This window comes from Schistocerca piceifrons, chromosome 6 (genome assembly GCF_021461385.2).
Source record: "Schistocerca piceifrons isolate TAMUIC-IGC-003096 chromosome 6, iqSchPice1.1, whole genome shotgun sequence".
NCBI lineage: Eukaryota > Metazoa > Arthropoda > Insecta > Orthoptera > Acrididae > Schistocerca > Schistocerca piceifrons.
This window is the reverse complement of record NC_060143.1, coordinates 239979160-240000153: the sequence shown is the minus strand read 5'-3', so window position 1 is coordinate 240000153 and position 20994 is coordinate 239979160. Positions and strand designations below refer to the sequence as shown.

Genomic DNA, 20994 nt, shown 5'->3' with positions numbered 1-20994 from the left:
ACTGGGGTATTAATCATTACTAACCACTCTATTGTTTCATTGCATTATTTATTCTGTGCTAAAGCAATCTTTGTTACAATAGTCACATTGGTAACGTTTTCAAAAAATTAATAAATGAACAACTGTTTTGAATTTAAATGCATTTTTTGGTTGTCTAAATCTACCATTCGTTACTGATTCTCCTTCACTGGCGACTGTGTTATTTCTGTATTTCTTATTCACACTCTGAGTAATTATCGAAACGTAATTTTTCATTGTCTTTTTTCTGGTATGAAGGTATATGTTTTAGGAAAATAGCGGCTGTTTCTTTTCGTAGAAAGCACTTAGGCTTGTTTCAAATTCTCTTGCTCGTGGTTTTTTTCTTGTATCTTCTTTTTTTATCCACTGTTTTTCCGATATGGCAAAATTCATGTATCATATCAAGGGTGCCGTGTCCAAAGTAAGCACGTAGTCAACTGGTGTACCTGCTGCGTCATCACTTGGTTTGTTGTTTATTTTTTGTTAGCGTAGCATATCGACCACCTAGCACATGTTCCACTTTATAGAGCACGCAACTCATTTCCACTTCCTTACGGGCTGTCACTGCTATCTCATTAGCGAACTGTATGATGAAGAATCTGTGCCCATGACATACTCTATCTGATCAAAAGTATACAGGCACACATTAGTGGATACTGACATGGTGCGCGCCCACCCTTCTCGGGCTACTTCAACTCTGCTGGGTACATTTTCAGTGAGGTGTCTCAATACCTGTGGTGGAATGACAGCCCACTCTTACTCAAGAGCCGAAGCCAGATAAGGTGGTGACGTTGGACGCTGGGGCTGGAGCGTAGTCGATGCAGCAATTGATGTAGGTCAGGACATTCGGTCGACTGTTCCATTTTTCTTTTCCGCAAACCTTTGCTCGCAGATACTGTTTCACGTCAGGGTGCAGTGACATTCTGGTACAGTCAACTTCTCCGAACTGATCCTCTACACAGAACACAATGCTGTAAAATGTATTCATTTCCTTTCATTTAGCGTTTTCTTAGGCACACTAAGGGGACCACACCCTGACTACGGAAAACACCACCCTACCACAACCCCCCTCCGCTCACTTCACTGTTCCCACTACACATGATGGCAGGTAATCTTCTGCAGGCATTCACCAAATCGAAACCCTTCCATCGGATTGCCACGTGGTATGGCGTGATTCATCACTCCAGATCACTCGTTTCCAGCCATCGATTGTCCAGTGGCGTCTTTCTTTGGAACACCTCAACAATCACCTACCGTCGACTGGTGATGTTTTGGATTCTGGGCAACTTTATCCGTTTCTTTTTAAAGCCGGGTTCTTATTCAAATGAGAAAAAATGGGCAAATGTGGAATTTTTTTGAGGCGATGAGAAGACGTACAATTGATTTTTGTGGATTATCATTCATCATACTATGGAATTTATTCTAGATTTTCAGTACAATACAAAAAGCAAAATGGAAACCGTAATTACGATTTTGTCAAAGGTCTGCGAGTTTGAAGTACGGAGACTGCGTGCCGTGTAGCCTCTCAATAGTTAACTGAAATCAATAATGGATAACATCAGTCGATACTACATTAAATTTATGGGAGATTATAGCTAACTCAAACGAAATAACCTTACATTTAGCGATATGGTGGTAAGTCGAATTTTGAGTTCGATTTTTGGGGCTTTGTTTCTGTCTTTACGGCTTTACAAAAACTAGTTAATACTAACAATTTTCATATATTATTAAACTGTTATTAAACTTATACAATCACAGCGGAATCGACAGTGTCATTCGATACTCAATGACTAGATGAACCTTTATTTTCACCACCGAGGGCAGCACGTACAACTCGGCTAAGCTGCGCATGTCAACACCTGTCGCATGCGCTGTAGGATGCCAGTACATTTCGCATGCGCGAGATTCGGCAAAATACCGCGACTGCACCTGGGCTCTTCAGTAGTTGTGTACTCACCTGATGATGGCCGGACGTCTCTGGGCCGAAATATCGTGGCAGAATGTCGACGGGATCCGGCTGCATACCCGGAAATTATTAGAAGAAGAAATACGCCGGGAAAATTTCAGAAGTATAAATCTATTTGAAATGTAAGCTCCTCAATTAATTCCCCATCCACTTAGGCTCTAACTTCTCTCACTGTCCGTGGTTGAGAATTGTAGTAGATACGCGATAGTGCACCGACATATTTTTCTCATGATGAGAGATATGCAGCGCGCCAATATGGTCTAAAACCGATGAATTGAGAAGGGCATGTACCCTGGCCACCTAGATCAATTGACTTTAAAAATATGGTTTTTATGTCTGGTGTCAACTCAAAAATGAAGTGTAAAACAGTGATATTCATGAGGTTGAAGAACTGGAGCAGCAGATTTTACATTTTTATCAACATTTACACTGTGTGATCAAAAGTATCCGGACAACCACAAAAACATATTTTTTTCATATTAGATTCAAAATGGCTCTAAACACTATGGGACTCAACATCTGAGGTCATCAGTCACCTAGACTTAGAACTTCTTAAACCTAACCAACCTAAGGACATCACACACAGCCGTATCCGAGGCAGGATTCGAACCTGCGGCCGTAGCAGCAGCGCGGTTCCGGATTGAAGCGCCTAGAACCGCTCGGCCACAGCGGTCGGCTCATATTAGGTAAATTGTGCTGCCATGTGCTGCCAGGCACTCCATATCAGGGGCCTCAGTAGTCATTAGACACAGGGAGAGAGCACAATGGGGTGCTCCGCGGAACTCACGGGCTTTGAACGTGGTCAGGTGATTGGGTGTCACTTGTGCCATACGTCTGTACGCGAGATTTCTACACTCCTAAACATCCCTATGTCCCACTGTTTCTGATCTGATAGTCAAGTGGAAACCTGAAGGGACACGTACAGCACAGAAGCATACAGGCCGACCTCGTCTGTTGACTGACAGAGACCACCGACAGTTAAAAAGGGTCAATGTGTAATAGGCAGACATCTATCCAGACCATCACACAGGAATTCCAAACTGCATCACGATCCACTGCAGGTACTGGGACAGTTAGGCGGGAGGTGGGAAAACTTAGGTTTCATGATCGAGCGGCTGCTCATAAGCCACACCACGCCGCTACATGCCAAACGATGCTTCGCTTGGTGTAAGGAGCGTAAACATTGGCTGACAGAACTGTGGAAAAACGTTGCTTGGAGTGACAACTCATGGTACACATTGTGGCGATCAGATAGCAGAGAGTGTTTGCATGGCGAATGCCCGGTGAACGTCATCTGTCAGCGTATGTAGTGCCAATAGTAAAATTCGTAGGTGGTAGTGTTATGGTGTGGTCGTGTTCTTCATGGACGGGGCTTACACCCCTCGTTGTTTTGCGTGGCACTATCACTGCACAGGCCCACATTGATTTCTTAAGCACCTTCTTCCTTCCCAATGTTGAAGAGCAATACGGGGACAGCGACTGCATCTTTCAACGCGATCGAGCACCTTTTCATAATGCACAGCCTGTGTCGGAATGGTTACCAGACTATAACATCCGTGTAATGGACTGGCCTGCACAGAGTCCTGACCTGAATCCTATAGAACACCTTATGAATGTTTTCGATACCCGACTTCATTCCAGGCCCCCCCCCCCCCCTCTTCTCAGTGAAGCACTCGATGAAGAATGGACTGCCATTCCGCAAGAAACCCTCTGGCACCAGATTGAACATATGCCTGCGAGAGTGGAAGTTGTCATCAAGGCTAAGGGTGGGCCAACACCATATTGAATTCCAGCATTACCGATGGAGGGTGCCACGAACTTGTAAGTCATTTTCAGTCAGATGTCCTGATACTTTTGATCACATAATGAATATGATAATCCAGGAATGTTTGAAATAATTCATAAGTGTCTGCAGAGGCTAGTGTAGTATGTTTACACGAGGGTGGCTACTGGAGGACCTACTCCTATAATATATACAAGCGTACAGTTAAAGTCTAATATTCAACGTGCTAAAGAAGTATTGAACTGCACAGACCCTGTGTGAAATTTGTGCTCAATTAGATAAATACTTAATCGAGAATTTCACATTTACTTACATTCGCAGGAGAGCTGCTATGAAGTTTGGAAGGTAGGAGACGTAGTACTGGTAAAAGCAAAGCTGTAAGGACGGGTTATGAGTCGTGCTTGGATAGCTCAGTTGGCAGATCACTCTCCGGCGAAAGGAAAGGGTCCAGACTTATGGTCTTTGTCTGGCACACAGTTTTAGTATACCAATAAGTTTCATATTAGTGCACACTCCGTTACAGAACGAAAACTTCATTCACGTTATGAGCTCCTTAGTAGTGTGTTGGTCCAGCTTTGGAATGCAATACAGCAGCGATTGTGACAGTTAGTTGATATTTTTCCACTGATATGTAGCACCAAATGTCTACGCACAGTTATCGCAAATAACGGTACCTGGTTTGTATTTGCGCAGTTGGCGGCCTATATTGACTTCAATATTTTCCATCGAATTTGTGTGAAGCAAATTCTGTGTGCAAGAGATAAATGTGCTTTCTCTTTCGTACTTACAGCATGACCTGAGCTGGTGATACGGACAGTTACCTTGCTGGATCATTCTGTCGACGAGATCTGGTGGTCCACAGTTGTGTTTATATAGTCCACAGCTCTCTTGGTGACCTCGATTGCTTCCACTCATCCCATGGAAGTCCAACTAAATCTCCCCCACAGCACAATACTGCATCCACTGGCCTTCATCCATGGCGTTGTGCATTTTTCGAGCTGCGCTTGGATGACAGCTTATCTGAATACTGCTAATGATATACTGGAACAAAAAACATGATTCATTCCACCTGGTGACACGTTTGCATTTATTCACCGACCAATATCTATGAACCCTTGGCAATTTTAATCATAATTGGTGTTATCGCTCTCAATGTGAAAACACGTAGAGGTCATCTGCTGCGGACCGTCAAATTCAACAATGTGCGTTGAAAGGTGTACTCCAAACCAATTGCACCTGCTCCAGCACGGTACCCACGTGCCACAGAGCGGAAAAGTCTCCGACATCTACGTTCCTATGATGTGGAGTGGACGTCCAACACCCTGTCGCCTACTCGTGGTTTCACCGTTCTTCATCCACTTTCCATAGATGTTTACCACAACAGAATGTGAACAGCAAACGGCTTCGCGATTTCTGAGACTCTTGTTCCCAAGCACGAGGCACAAATAATTTACTCTTTCTCAAGTCTCTTGTGTCAGTGTATTTCCCCATTCGCGACCTATTTTGTCGCTAGAAGATTCCCTATTCGTCACTGCCGCCCTTGTATATTTTCCTTTTCGCGTCACGTGTCTGCAACGGCACCACATATCATTCATTGTCGTTTTGGACAGTGGTCATAATGTTTCGGTCAGCAGGCTCGCTTTCACTCTTTCGCAGTTGCTAACATTTGCTTTATCGACCCTTGTTTACTGAGACATTTTTACGAGGTTCATTGAATAAGTAACACTAATATTTTTTCTAAGAGTAAGTTAGTTTCATTCAGAAATCCCACATGCTAGATTATTCTCCACTCTTCTGGCGACGAAACCCTACATTTTCACACAATCTCCGTTCAATGCGACAGCTTGATGTCCCCTTAGTGGGAGAGACTACATGCCCATATGGTAGCACGCTAGTAGTCGACGTGGAAGCCAACGACTTTCTGCGTCAATAACCCTACCCCAATCATCCACGTACTTCTTCCCACTGGGCTCATCGTTCATTTTGCCGAACAGATGGAAGTCGGAGGATGAGGGTTCCGCGCTTTAGAGTAGATGAGGAAGCAGAGTCCAGAGAACTTTTGTGACCACTCCCAATAGAGACGTTCAGTTTTGCAGCGAGATGTTTGGTTTTTATCCGTCGATCAGCTCGAATGAGAGCGTCCGCACCTTCCAATATTTCAGGAGTCACAGCCGTTTGTGGCCGGATGCCATGCGGGAGACCGAACAGGTTTCCGCTACCTTGCTGCGCTAATGACATACGCCACGCCCAACGGCTCACAGTGCTTTTGTTCACTGACAGGTCTATGAATACATTCTGAAAGTGCCTCGGAATGTTTGCGATGCACTGCTTTTCCGCCAAAAGGAACCCTACGACACCTCTCTGCTGAGGTGTCAGGTAGAACGCTACATACAGCGCCGCCACCTATCGAAACTTCATACAACTATAGGGACTGAAGTGGAAATATTCTACTATGTCCACAATAAATTCAGCATTTTCTAAAGCGAAATTAGCCGGGGTAAACATGTTGCGTTTACTGCTGAACGGACCTCGTACTTCTGTTAACTTATACCTTCTTCCGTATGACTTTCCGGTATTAATACACTACTGGCCATTAAAATTGCTACACCACGAAGATGACGTGCTACAGACACGAAATTTAACCAACAGGGAGAAGATGCTGTGATATGCAACTGATTAGCTTTTCAGAGCATTCACACAAGGTTGGTGCCGGTGGCGACACCTACAACGTGCTGACATGAGGAAAGCTTCCAACCGATTTCTCATACACAAACCGCAGTTGACCAGCGCTGCATGGTGAAACGTCGTTGTGATGCCTCGTGTGAGGAGGAGAAACGCGACTTTGATAAAGGTCGGATCGTAGCCTATCGCGATTGCGGTTCATCGTATCGCGACATTGCTGGTCGCGTTGGTCTAGATCCAATGACTGTTAGCAGAATATGGAATCGGTGGGTTCAGGAGGGTAATACGGAACGCCGTGCTGCATCCCGACGGCCTCGTATCACTAGCAGTCGAGATGATAGGCATTTTATCCGCATGGCTGTAACGGATCGTGCAGCCACGTCTCGATGCCTGAGTCAGCAGATTGGGACGTTTGCAAGACAACGACAATCTGCACGAACAGTTCGACGACGTTTGCAGTAGCATGGACTATCAGCTCGGAGACCATGGCTGCGGTTACCCTTGATGCTGCATCACAGACATGAGCGCCTGCGATGGTGTACTCAACGACGAACCAGGGTGCACGAATGGCAAAACGTAATTTCTTCGAATGAATCTAGGTTCTGTTTAGAGCATCATGACGGTCGCTTTCGAGTTTGGCGACATCGGGGTGAACGCACATTGGAAGCATTTATTAGTCATCGCCAAACTAACGTATCACTCGGCGTGATGGTATGGTGTGCCATCGGTTACACGTCTCGGTCACCTTTTGTTTCATTGACGGCACTTTGAAGAGTGGACGTTACACTTCAGATGTGTTACGACCCGTGGCTCTACCCTTCAATCGATCCTTGCGAAACCCTACATTTCAGCAGGATAATGCACCACCGCATGTTGCAGGTTCTGTACGGGCCTTCTGGATACAGGAATTGTTCGACTGCTGCCCTGGCCAGCACATTCTCCAGATCTCTCACCAACTGAAAACGTCTGGTCAATGGTGGCCGAGCAACTGGCTCGTCACAATACGCCAGTCACTACTCTTGATGAACTGTGGTATCGTGTTGAAGTTGCATGGGCAGCTGTACCTGTACACGCCATGCAAGCTCTGTTTGACTCAATGCCCAGGCGTATCAAGGCCGTTATTATGGCCAGAGGTGGTTGTTCTGGGAACTGATTTCTCAGGATCTATGCACCCAAATAGCGTGAAAATGTAATCACATGTCAGTTCTAGTATAATATATTTGTCCAATGAATACCTGTTTATCATCTGCATTTCTTCTGGGTGTAGCAATTTTAATGGCCAGTAGTTTAGTTATACACCGCGTATGTGTGTGTCTGTCAGTAACTGTGAAGCCTGGTCGTCAGTGAGTGAGTGGTTTTTGTTGCAGGGGGCTGGAGCCTGCGGCTGGTGGAGGTGAGGATCCCGATGCACACGGTGCTGCACCAGAACGCGCGCCTCGAGTGCCACTACGACCTGGAGGGCGAGTCGCTCTACTCGGTCAAGTGGTACAAGGACGGCCGCGAGTTCTACCGCTTCGTGCCCAGGGACACGCCGCCGGCCCAGATCTTCCAGCTGCCTGGAGTCGTTGTCGACGTGAGTACTAAATCTGCTCAGAGTTCCTACTCCTTTGAACCTATTTGCAGCGCCGAGGCTAGAACTGGGGATAATGTGCTTATCGACTGTCTTTGCCAAAGACAGCTCGTGACCCATTCGGGTTCTATATCTATTTCTGTGTTCTGATGGATACAATGTGTGGCGGAGGGTACAGTACACGGTGCACAGGTATCATTCTCCCCCCCCCCCCCCCCACTGCCTACTCCAGCCGCTGGTTGTTAACGTGGACATATACTGTCGGTAACGCTCTATGTGGGCTCGAATTTTTAGAATTTTATAGTTGTGATGATTGGGTGAAGTGTATGTTGGAGGAAACAGTGTGATTTGGTAGGTATGCAGCGGCGTCGGAACTGTAGATTGGAAAGACTCGGAATTGTGAGAACATAATTTCATTATAATTTAACTCTTGCTAATACTATACCTGTAAACAACAACTCAAATAACCCTTTAACCCGGCAGCGGTGTGGCCTGGAATTCTTACCCAACGTGTAATATGAATGACCCAGTAGATAGCGTCGGAAGTTCCATGCGCCTTTTCGCGGAAGATGCTGTAGTATACAGAGAAGTTGCAGCATTAGATAATTGCAGGGAAATACAGGAAGATCTGCAGCGGACAGGCACTTGGTGCAGGTTGCGGCAACTGACCCTTAACATAGACAAATGTAGTCTATTGCGAATACATAGAAAGAAGGATCCTTTATTGTATGATTATATGATAGCGGAACAAACACTGGTAGCAGTTACTTCTGTAAAATATTTGGGAATATGCGAACGGAACGATTTGAAGTGGAATGATCATATAAAATTAATTGTTGGTAAGCCGGGCGCCAGGTTGAGATTCATTGAGAGAGTCCTTAGAATATGTAGTCCACCAACAAAGGAGGTGGCTTACAAAACACTCGTTCGACCTATACTTGAGTATTGCTCATCAGTGTGGGATCCGTACCAGATCGGGTTGACGGAGGAGATAGAGAAGATCCAAAGAAGAGCGGCGTGTTTCGTCATAGGGTTATTTGGTAAGCGTGATAGCGTTACGAAGATGTTTAGCAAACACAAGTGGCAGACTCTGGAAGAGGGGTGCTCTGCATCGCGGTGTAGCTTACTGTCCAGGTTTTGAGAGGGTGCGTTTCTGGATGAGGTATCGAATATATTGCTTCCCCCTACTTATACCGCCCGAGGAGATCACGAATGTAAAATTAGAGAGATTCGAGCGCGCATGGAGGCTTTCCGGCAGTCGTTCTTCCCGCGAACCAGACGCGAGTGGAACAGGAAAGGGAGGCAATGACAGTGGCACGTAAAGTGCCCTCTGCCACACACCGTTGGGTGGATTGCGGTGTATAAATGTAGATATAGATGTAGATGTACTACATCTTATGTAGTTTCTTACATGTATTGAATACTTTAACTTCGAATTTATTGATTTAATCAGCCGTAAAGTATTACTATGGACTAATGTTATTGATAAGTAGTGACAACAATAAAACGGAATTTTATTCATTAATTAGTAGTCACAAGCCAGTTACAGATATTGAATCATACAATATTGAAATTAATGATTGCTGTCCCAAGCTATTGTACTGAAATAACAGAGGTTACAATTACCAAAAATGTTCAAATGTGTGTGAAATCTTGTGGGACTTAACTGCTGACGTCATCTGTCCCCAAGCTTACACTATACTTAACCTAAATTATCCTACGGGCAAACACACACACCCGTGCCCGTAGGAGGACTCGAACCTCCGCCGGGACCAGCCGCACAAGCCATGACTGCAGCGCCCTAGACCGCTCAGCTAATCCTGCGCGGCTTACAATTACCAAAATACCTTATATACATAGACAGTACTACAAGGCACTCACTATGCTAAAAGCATTTTCATGATTGACCATCTAATTTCTCCTTACTGGCACAATTCTTTTCTCCATTTAGTGGTTTTTTTCCCAGATCATAACTACCACTGACTTCATCTCCTTCTTACTTTGGCGTTTTGTGATCACTGACAATAACAGCAGCTTACTTATCTCCACCATTAGAATCAATTGGTCCTCATCCAGTAAGTTATCAATGAATACTCGCACTTGGTCCCATTCAGGCCTATAATGATCCAACTGTAATAATATTTGCTCTTAACTATACAATCAAATAAATCAAATACAAATCTTACGCAAAATACTCACAAATATGCAGTCAAATGGGTGCCTTGAATTTTTCGTCTTACAGTTCGATAGTGGTGTGTTCGAATTTAACAAACCCCAGCAATCTCATACTTGTTTCAACAGCACCTCACGACGTCCTATGCACAACTAAAGTTACAAATCTGTTTATACGCAAACCGAAGCGACAAATGAGAACAGGTTGACATTTTATCTAGCAATTAATTGCAGGAATTTGCCATATTCAGTTCGTTTGCATGCGTAGTTCACAGCCTCCCAACCACTTCGGGTTAAATAATCTTACACACAGAATGTAGGTGAACTCCATAAATACAATAACAAAAAGGAAATGACAATGAAAAACAACAAATTTACAAAATCCAAAGAAGCAATACTGTTCGAAGCACTTATAATTTACAACTTTGAAAGTGTCATTATGGAATTTAATTTGCCCACAGACCCTACTAGTAAAAGATACCATTGGTGTAGCATGGATTTTCTCAGCTAATATGATGAAGTAATTATACTGATGATGGAAGCTCCTGTTGATGTTCCTTCTGTGTTTGCGAATCAAATTTCAGTTTTTTTTAACTCCACGCCCTTCAGAATACAATATACGTCTTTCTATATTTACCCAAACATGTTTCGACACCTACGTGTCATCTTCTGCGGCCTCAATTTATTTCTCTAAAAACATTATACGTAGTTCATGGTTGATCTTCCTGGTCAAGCCTAAGAACTTTTAGATGTGCCTTTTTAATTTTGTTTCGATTGCTCATGTGAAACTGCATTAATAGTGAGAGGGGATTTTGCCGGCCGGAGTTGTCGAGCGGTTCTAGGCGCTTCAGTCTGGAACCACGCGACCGCTACGGTCGCAGGTTCCAATCCTGCCTCGGGCATGGATGTGTGTGATGTCCTTAGATTAGTTAGGATTAAGTAGTTCTAAGTTCTAGGGGACTGATGACCTCAGAAGTTAAGTCCCATAGTGCTCAGAGCCATTTGAACCAAGAGGGGATTTGTACACGCACAAAAACATGACGACCTATACAAATCCACTTTCACAATTAATGTAATTTCAGGCGAATAATCGAAGAAAGATTTAAAAAAGCAAATTTTATAATTTTTAGGCCGAAAATAGAAAAAAATCATGAAATTCGAATGATATTCTCAGTGAACTAAATCGAGACTCACAGAAAACTATCTGGGTACATAGGGAAAGAAATACATACTGTTTTGCATAAGGCGGAGTTCAAAAACCGAAATTATCATCTCAGCAACGCGGAATAAAAATACCAATATGTAAAATCATCAGACCACATAGTTGTCAACTTAAATAGCGGTATCAGCAGAAGGACAAGTTAGGCTACGTCTTAAGCACCGCTCAACAAAGTACAATGGCATACGCGCTACTTGAATACTACAACAGCAAGTGACTGCTGCAGTTAACAGGAAATAAAATAACAGCATCCATGCGTCCAGCTGGTTGCGCGTTCGTTGTGTTCGCCCGCCACCCTGCTGCCCCTTTCATCACTCCCCCGCACGACCCACCACTGGCAGCGAATCGTCCTCCCCAGCGCTGGCTCGGCCTTCTCACTTCGCTGCCCCAGGCGCCTTGTTCGTCTCGCTTTCCCAATGCACTTCCACCAGCCGCTCATCGGCGTCCAAGGCGCTAGCTGCGGCCAACAGTCTATGTTATGGGTGCCCTCTCGCACGGAACAACTGAAGTGCATGTGACTTTAGCACCAAGCGGGGACCTCCAGTTGTGCCATCTGCATCACGGCACAGTTGCTTCACTCTTTATGAAATGGGGACTCTAGGAGTTCTGTAATACTATCCTTTGCGCACAATGTCTTTATTGCAACGCCTCCCATTCCAATTCTTTGAACACCTCTGTGACACCCTCATGCTGGCTAAACGAACGCTTGACAAATTACGAAGCCCTACTCCATAGGTGTCCAAGACTGGCGAACACTTATCAAGAATCGGTTGAACTGCTATTTTACGTAAGGTTTTGCCCTTGTATTGTAATTTTCAAACTTCAGAGCAATACTCTTATTCCGCACTCGTGTCAAGAAATGTCATTTAGCCACGGCCTGAGGTATGCAGGCATGATAAAGCATCAGCTCTACAACGGAGTGAGCTCAGATTTGAAACTAGCTATCAGACTAATAACATGTGCCGAAACGCGAACTCGATTATTTACCTTAACGTTTATTGCCGAAGTCACATATAATCTGCGCGAAATTGTAAAAATAGCACACGGTCCAGTTTAGCGTCTTTTCTGATGATCCCTTTTAAATAACAAGATAGGGCGTGACAAAAAAGTGAAGTACGCAGGAGAAGGAAACAAAATGACACTTCACAGGTCGTTATGTTATTTTCAGCAAATCAACACCAAATCAAATTTACGGTGAACTTGGCAGTTTCGGCCGACTTATCAGTATGACTTAGCACCCTCTCTGGCTTGGAAGTATGCAATAATTCGGTTGGGAAGGGTGTTGAAATCCGTTTTATCCTGCCCTGAATCTAGCTGGCCCACATCTGATGTAAATGGTCCTCGATATTGTGGGTATTGGCACTGGCACGGTGTTGACGCCCAATCTGATCCCACGTAAGTTCTATCAGGGACCGAGCTGGGGATGATGCTGACCAATGGTGTGTCTCGATACGACACAGACAATTCGTAGAAATACCTACCACTTGTGGACGTTCATTGATCTGTTGAAAAAGGGCACCACTATACTGTCGCATGAGAGGTAACACGTGGACGAAGGATGTCAATGACGTGACCTGGAGTCATACCCGATGGCTCCTCGCACCTTGATGACAGAAGCAACACATCCGTGCCCCTCAAAATAATTGGAAGGCCCGGGATTCTCCTCGGGTCCGCGCTGTGCTCGTCGACTATGAACATACGGGGTAGTGCAGAACCGCTATCCATTGTTAACACAATGTGACGCCATTTATCAGAACTCCATACTTCCCAGTAACGACACTACGGCAAATGCAGCCGCTTCTGTGACATTTTATATAAGGAACAGTTCAAATTAGATGCTGAAACGTTGATTGATTCTATATCTTAGGCTTATTTCGGCGTTAGTGTTATTTTGTACCACAACGTCCAATTAATACGAACAGTATAGATATCATCTATTTGGTAGTAGTTTAAGTAAGAGATGTTTGACTATTTTATTACATCTAGGATTTCTTGACGTACGTACGTACTGCACCTTTGTGTTGTCGTTCTCTGCTGTGTTTATCTGATTTGAAACGTTATTTACTTAACTTAATTTTGATATCTGACATAAAGTTTGACAGCTATTGGACATGTGCTGTGTGTCTGAAGTTTGTTTGTACTCGTATTTATCATAAGTCATGATTATATTGTCGTCTGTAGTCGTTAAATATGTAATCCTGAGGTTTTGATGCTATATGCTTTACCGTTTTAGAAGGACAATAATTTCTTAGAGTTAGTGTTCGTGTGCATGTACATTTTAAATTCTTCTAAAAAATCATAGTGATCCTTTTCGGAAGCTTGTGTAATATTTGGAGCGCAGTTTCTATGTTTTCTGCTGTATGATTCTGCGTTTTTACGAGTAGGAAGAAGTGAGATTGGTTGCTGTTAATATGTCTTGTCTGTTCTCTATATCTAATGGTGAAATTTCTCCCTGTTTGTCCTACGTAAATTTTTTCACGGATATCGTAAGTGATTTTATACACTCCTGGATATGGGTAATTTCGTAAGGTGGGTTTTCCTGAAAGGATTTTTGTGTTGAAATTGTTTGTTCAAATGGTTCAAATGGCTCTGCGCACTATGGGACTCAACATCTGAGGTCATAAGTCCCCTAGAACGTAGAGCTACTTAAATCTAACTAACCTAAGGACATCACACACATCCATGCCCGAGGCAGGATTCAAACCTGCGACCGTAGCAGTCGCGCGGTTCCAGACTGAAGCGCCTAGAACCGCTCAGCCACACCAGCAAGCAAATTGTTTGTTGTTCTTAATGTTAATTTAACCGCGGTATATTTTAATGTGTCATTTATTTTACTCTAAATTCCATGCAGATGGTAAGTACGTATCTGGTTATCTCTTTTGGTTGATTTTATCGATTGAGTCTTATTTTCGGGTTTGTTGATTGTTGTTTGGGGTATGTATTCTCTTTGTACAGAATCAATAAACCTTTTACCAGATAACAGAATTATTCGTTGTACAAAGTGTCATGCTGTGACATATATTGCGCTGCGGGCCCTGCAATGCATTAATTGCAGCCGTTTTTGTTGTGGTGTTAAGTGTAGCCTACGCATCGGACGCCAATTCCCTAGTCCGACTACCATTAGTCTCCGACCAATGACGCGGATGACACAGAATATATCGGGAAGCTATTATTTGTTCTGGGACGGCAGGCGCGGATGTGGAGAGGTTTCGATGTGCTTTGGCCAGGATAAGAAGACCCTCCCTCCTGTTAGTCACACGCGCTCGACCGGAACCATAAAGACGAGCATTCCTGCCCTTATGATTGCACGCAGTCCAGTACCGAGCGTCGGCCGTTGTGGCCGAGCGGTTCTAGACGCTTCAGTTTGGAACCGCGCGACCACTACGATCGCAGGTTCGAATCCTGCCTCTGGCATGGATGTGTGTGATGTCCTTAGGTTAGTCAGGTTTAAGTAGTTCTAAGGTCCACGGGACTGATGACCTCAGATGTTAAGTCCCATAGTGTTCAGATCCATGTGAACCATTTGAACCAATATCAAGCACTGCCACATCCGAATGCCCCGCACATCAAGCAATTATATTAATGCGTAGCGTCTGTTCTTTTGCACATGTCCGAGGGAAGAAACATCACGCATTCATATAACTGATACGCCCATCTGGGCCATGAATCCACTTCTTCAGTGAGGATGCACAAATACACTACTGGCCATTAAAATTGCTACACCAAGAAGAAATGCAGATGATAAACAGGTATTCATTGGACAAATATATTATACTAGAACTGACATGTGATTACATTTTCACGCAGATTAGGTAAATAGATCCTGAGAAATCAGTACCCATAACAGTCACCTCTGGCCGTAATAACGGCCTTGATACGCCTGGGCATTGAGCCAAACAGAGCTTGCATGGCGTGTACATGTACAGCTGCCCATGCAGCTTCAACACGATACCACAGTTCATCAAGAGTAGTGACTGGCGTATTGTGGCGAGCCAGTTGCTCCGCCACCATTGACCAGACGTTTTCAATTGGGGAGAGATCTGGAGAATGTGCTGACCAGGGCAGCAGTCGAACATTTTCTGTATCCAGAAAGGCCCGTACCGGACCTCCAACATGCGGTCGTGCATTATCGTGCTGAATCGTAGGGTTTCGCAGGGATCGAATGAAGGGTAGAGCCACGGGTCGTAACACATCTTAAATGTAACTTCCACTGTTCAAAGTTCCGTCAATGCAAACAATAGGTGACCGAGACGTGTAACCGATGGCACACCATACCATCACGCCGGGTGATACGCCAGTATGGCGATGACGAATACACGCTTCCAATGTGCGTTCACCGCTATGTCGCCAAACATGGATGCGACCATCATGATGCTGTAAACAGCACCTGGATTCATCCGAAAAAATGACGTTCTGCCATTCGTGCACCCAGGTTCGTCGTTGAGTACACCATCGCAGGCGCTCCTGTATGTGATATAGCGTCAAGGCTAACCGGAGCTGATAGTCCATGCTGCTGCAAACGTCGTCGAACTGTTCGTGCAGATGGTTGTTGTCTTGCAAACGTCCCCATGTGCTGACTCAGGGAACGGGACGTCGCTGCACGATCCGTTACAGCCATGCGGATAAGATGGCTGTCATCTCGACTGCTAGTGATACGAGGCCGTTGGGATCCAGCACGGCGTTCCGTATTACCCTCCTGAACCCACCTATTCCATATTCTCCATATTCTGCAAACAGTAATTGGATCTCGACCAACGCGAGCAGCAATGTCGCGATACGATAAACCAAAATCGCGATAGCCTACAATCCGATGTTTATCAAAGTCGGAAACTTGATGGTACGCATACCAAAGGCCTTGGAAGTGGAATGCTTCCTACACGACGTCGCTAAGATCCCTACTTCCGACATCTTGGGCATCCATTTGTCCTTATTAAGCAATACGTTATAAGCCAAATTCGTCAAAGACGCGGTGTGCGGATGAACACTTCGTGACTTCAAACACGGGCTACGCTTTTGCCACGGGGACGGAAATGTCGGTGCGGCAGTCTTGGGAATGCGCACCACACGAGTCTTCGAATTCCCGTTTGAGCTCTTGGCGGAAGAAGTTATCGTGACTTTCCGCCTCTATGGCACTGAACATGACCACACTGTCGTACGCTGGGCGCAATTCCAAACGTACCCCCTGCAAATCAGCGGTTGCCACGCGGTCGTCACATACGACGGCCAACCCAGGACCTGTTCCAGGTGCTTGAAAGAAAACCACCTCAAATCTGAGTGTATTTAGCGACGAATGACCCAACTGCCAGACGACTCTGACGACTGTTTTGCCGATCACCTGGGCATCGGCGCTCTCTTCTCCTCCCACTGGCCGCCGTCCGTTGGACCATGTACCGGTGACCCTCCTTCTGCTACGAATACCACCGTGGTCGACGAGTCACGCTCAGAATCTGACGCCATTCCGCCACCTCTACACACCCGACCGATGGTATGGACGCCAGTTCACTTATCGTTCCCGCGATGGCCTTCCTCCCAGACCGCCACCACTCCTTCCTGTCTTCCGACACAGAGGGACGAACACGGGCACAACGGTCACCTAAAAGGCACAAGGGAGGCGCCGTACCATCTCTTAACGAGACAGATCACATCCTTCTGGGGCTCCAGAGGCTGTTCGGCTCGCCGAGGCCTCAGAGAAATTGCACGAATACACGAATGACGGCAACATGACGCTGGCTGTGGCTGTGCCGGTGCCTACTCTGCTGGCTCGCCCAGGAGCTCCTCAACCACTGGACTCCACCGTTGCGACTGCCGCCGAGACGTCCTCCGCTACTCCGAACGAAGTGGAACGTTAGAATATCACAATGACAGCGCCTTGAACGTTGTGGAGTGACGACGTCAACGAAGGCCGGAAACACACGCCGGGAACTGAGTTACCCCAGACGGAAGTCTAGTTACGCCGCCGACAACGTCGTCAGGTGGCATACGGCATGACTCGCCGTTGGCTCGCCCCACTTCACTCTCCACGGCGGGGTACGACTACAAACCTACTGGGTAGTGACGATCAACATCAACACCATTAGCTCCCCCGTAAACTGCTGCGAGAGATGATATGGGCATCGGACGTCGACATCGCAGTACTACAGGAAGTACACTTGGCCACACTTACAGACGTCGCGGGATATACGAGGCGTGTTTTTCAAGTAAGTACCGTTTTGAAATTAAAAAAAGACATGCTAAGATGTTTCAATAATTTCATTTTTACATGAAAGCCTGTACCTTAATCTACGCACTGACGCCATTACAGTCTGATTCTTCCTTGTTTACCTTGTGTACTGAGTGTTTAAGGTGCCCCCGATGCTCGTGAGTCCCGCCGACTGTGAAGTACGGGCTGTTATAAGATTTCTTAGTGCTAAAAGCCTATAAGCGATCGATATTCATCGTCAGATCTGTGCAGTTTACGGAGAAAACATTATGAGTGATGGAATGATGAGAAAGTGAATGAGAGCATTTAAAGATGGCCGCACAAATGTGCATGATGAACAACAGAGTGGGCTTCCTTCGGTCGTTAATGAAAATTTGGTGCAGCAAGTGGACAATAAGATGAGAGAAAATAAACGCTTTACGATTTACTCCTTGCGGGATGACTTTCCTAATGTTTCTCGTAGTGTTTTGTATGGCATTGCGACCGAGCACTTGAATTACCGAAAAGTGTGCGCACGTTTGGTACCGAAAATGTTAACGTATGTGCATAAAACCAAACGTTTAGACAGTACAGTGAGTTTCCTTGAGCGGTACCACCACGACGGTGATGATTCTTTAAGCTAAATTCTTACGGGCGATCAAACATGGGTGGCCTACGTCACACCAGAATCAAACCAACAGTCCATGGAAGTTGAGCAAGGGCATCGTTTTGCTGCAGGACAATGCCCGTCACGAATCAGACCAAAGATCTCATCACGTCTTTTCGATGGGAAACTCTAGATTATCCGCAGTACAGCCCCGAACTTACGCCCAGTGACTACTATCTGCTCCTGCACTTGAAGGAACACCTGGGCGGTCAGCGTCTTCAAGACGATGACGAAGTCAAAACAGTGGTGATGCAGTGGTTAACAAGTCAGGCGGGCATTCAAAAACTGGTACAACGTTATGACAAGTATCTCAATATTGACGTCAATTATGTAGAAAAGTGAATTAAGGTCCAGTCCTTCATGTAAAAATAAAATTATTGAGATATCTCAGCACGTCTTTCTTTAATTTCAAAACGCTACTTACTTAAAAAACTCGCCTCGTAACACTTATCCTTCTCCTGGTGACCACCTTGGATGTGGCGTAGCCATCTACGCCAGAAAAGGCATTCCAGTGGCTCATATCAGACACCTTACATCCGCCAGAGGTATAGCCGTCACCGTCATGGGGACGCGTATTGTCAACATTTTCGCTCCGTCAGGCTCCACCCGCAGACGCGACAGGGCACACTTCTATTCAGAGCCAGTCACCGCTTTGTTTCTTTGACGCTGTGACCATTAATTGATTGGGGGTGATGTCAATTGTGTCCTGCACTCTAAGGATCAAATACTACAACACCTGTCAAGAACTGCACCTCGTCGTCCGGGATCTGTTGCTCCACGTCACTTGGGAAGATCGGCACGGCGACGCACCTGGACATACTTACCAGACGAGTCACTCTGTGAGCCGCCTTGTTAGGATAAACGTCTCTCGTGAACTTACACCTGTAGCCCAAGGTGCAGAACTTTGACCCTTGGCTTTTTTAGGACCACTGTGCCTACATATGAAATATTCTCCTCCGGCAACAAGTGGTCTGGCGCAGTCGTGCACCGTGGAAGCTAAATACCTCCCTTCCTCATGATCCCGAATGTCTTCAACTTGTTACGGAGAGACAGGGGCCACCTGTGAGCGTCACTTACCTAAATACTGCACAACCTTAACTTGGTGGCTGGAATGTGCCAAACCTGCCATTCGACGTACCTTGATTCGGTATGGCAAGGAAGTAGCTGCGTGGCGCCGGCACACTACCGACTATTTCTACATCGTCCTCCGCGGCCTGGACCCTAGCCGCCCACCCCCGAAACACAGAGTCAACACAGCTGGATTAAGGCACAAATTGTAATGTTGACACGCCGTAGACTGCAGGGGGCGATGGTGCGGACCCGACGTCAAGATTCGGCGGAACAAGAACATCCCACCATGCATCTTATCACCTCCCATAGGAAACACCGACGACAACGACTCATCACCGAGATCTGCACCCGTCGCGCCCAGCAAGTTATTTGCCAGGCCGAAATCGTCAATGCCTTTATAAGCCCGTATCGCACAAGATACCAGGAGGAGACTACCATCAACCACGCTGAGGAGTTTGTGTTACCACACGTAACTCGCACCCTCGCCAGCGACGAAGCGGACGAGGTGATGGAGCCAGTTATTCGCGACGAAGTCCACGGTGCAATCAACAAAAGTGCTCTGAGTAAGTCACCTGCTGTCGACGGACTGCCGATAGAATTTTATCGCGCTTTCCTCGCGCTAAGGGCGTCACGGTGGACGACGATGTTTCATGAACTGATGACGATGGGGAACGCCGTACCGCCGTCGCTTGTCACGGGAATTATTATACTGATCCACAAACCGACACCGGGAGTGACGACATCACATTACCGTCCCCTGACTCTGCTTAACGCTGACTATAAAATATTTACACGACTCCTGGCGACGCGATGCCGCAAATCCCGCCTGGAGCTCTATCCCCGGAACGGACATCTCCGGGAGGTTCAATTAACATACAAACGGCCACAGGAGAACGTCATGATTTAATTGCACTGGGAGCGGAGTGCAGACTCCGTGCCGCGGTGGTTGCCATTGACTTTGACAGCGCATTCGACAAGGAGCGGCATCGTTTTCTGTTCTCCGTAATGAGCCGAATGGGTTTTCCACCCGCCTTTATCGATGTTATCCGGCGCCTTTACGGCACCGCCGAATCGCTGATTCACGTCCATGGCCGTGTGGAGGGACCAGTGACATCCGGCGTTCCATAAGGCAAGGTTGCCCACTTTCGACGATACTCTATGCCATAAATCTGGAGCCACTCATCGGGAGTGTGACGAGCCACCTTTCTGATCTAACTTTGCGACAGCACAGGTTTCGGTGTCGTGCGTATGCGGACGACGTCCTCCTCTTGGTCCGCTCACGGAATAAAACACAAAGGGACAAAGGGTGCTTGTTTTGATATCAGCTGCAGCGGGCAGTAACATGAATGTGGCTGAATCCACGGCTATGTTCATTGGTCCATTGGACGCGGCCTCTCACAAAACGACTTAGCACCTCTCCTATGGGAACGGAAACTACGATACCCTGATATCATTTTCATCTCCACCGTGAGCCGCTCCGCTGCCATCAATTTTCGGAGTGTACTCCAAATTATCACGGCGGTGCGACAAAATCTCCTCCGCCGACTCCATTCTTTACAAAGTGTCCAATACCTCAATCAACATGTGGCGTCCAGAATGGTCCACATCGAACAAGTTCTCCCGCTGTCAATGTGCGACTCCGACCGGCGTCCTTATTCATGTCCACCA

General features: G+C 46.1%; 1 protein-coding gene across 1 annotated transcript in view; it reads left to right on the top strand.

The window, feature by feature from the left end:
- LOC124803250 overlaps window positions 1-20994 on the top strand; it is a 665131-nt gene that overhangs the window by 361309 nt on the left and 282828 nt on the right. The window contains exon 2 of the mRNA XM_047264433.1: window positions 7817-8022. Coding sequence (XP_047120389.1) covers window positions 7817-8022 — 206 coding nt within the window. The remainder of the gene's footprint in view (window positions 1-7816; window positions 8023-20994) is intronic.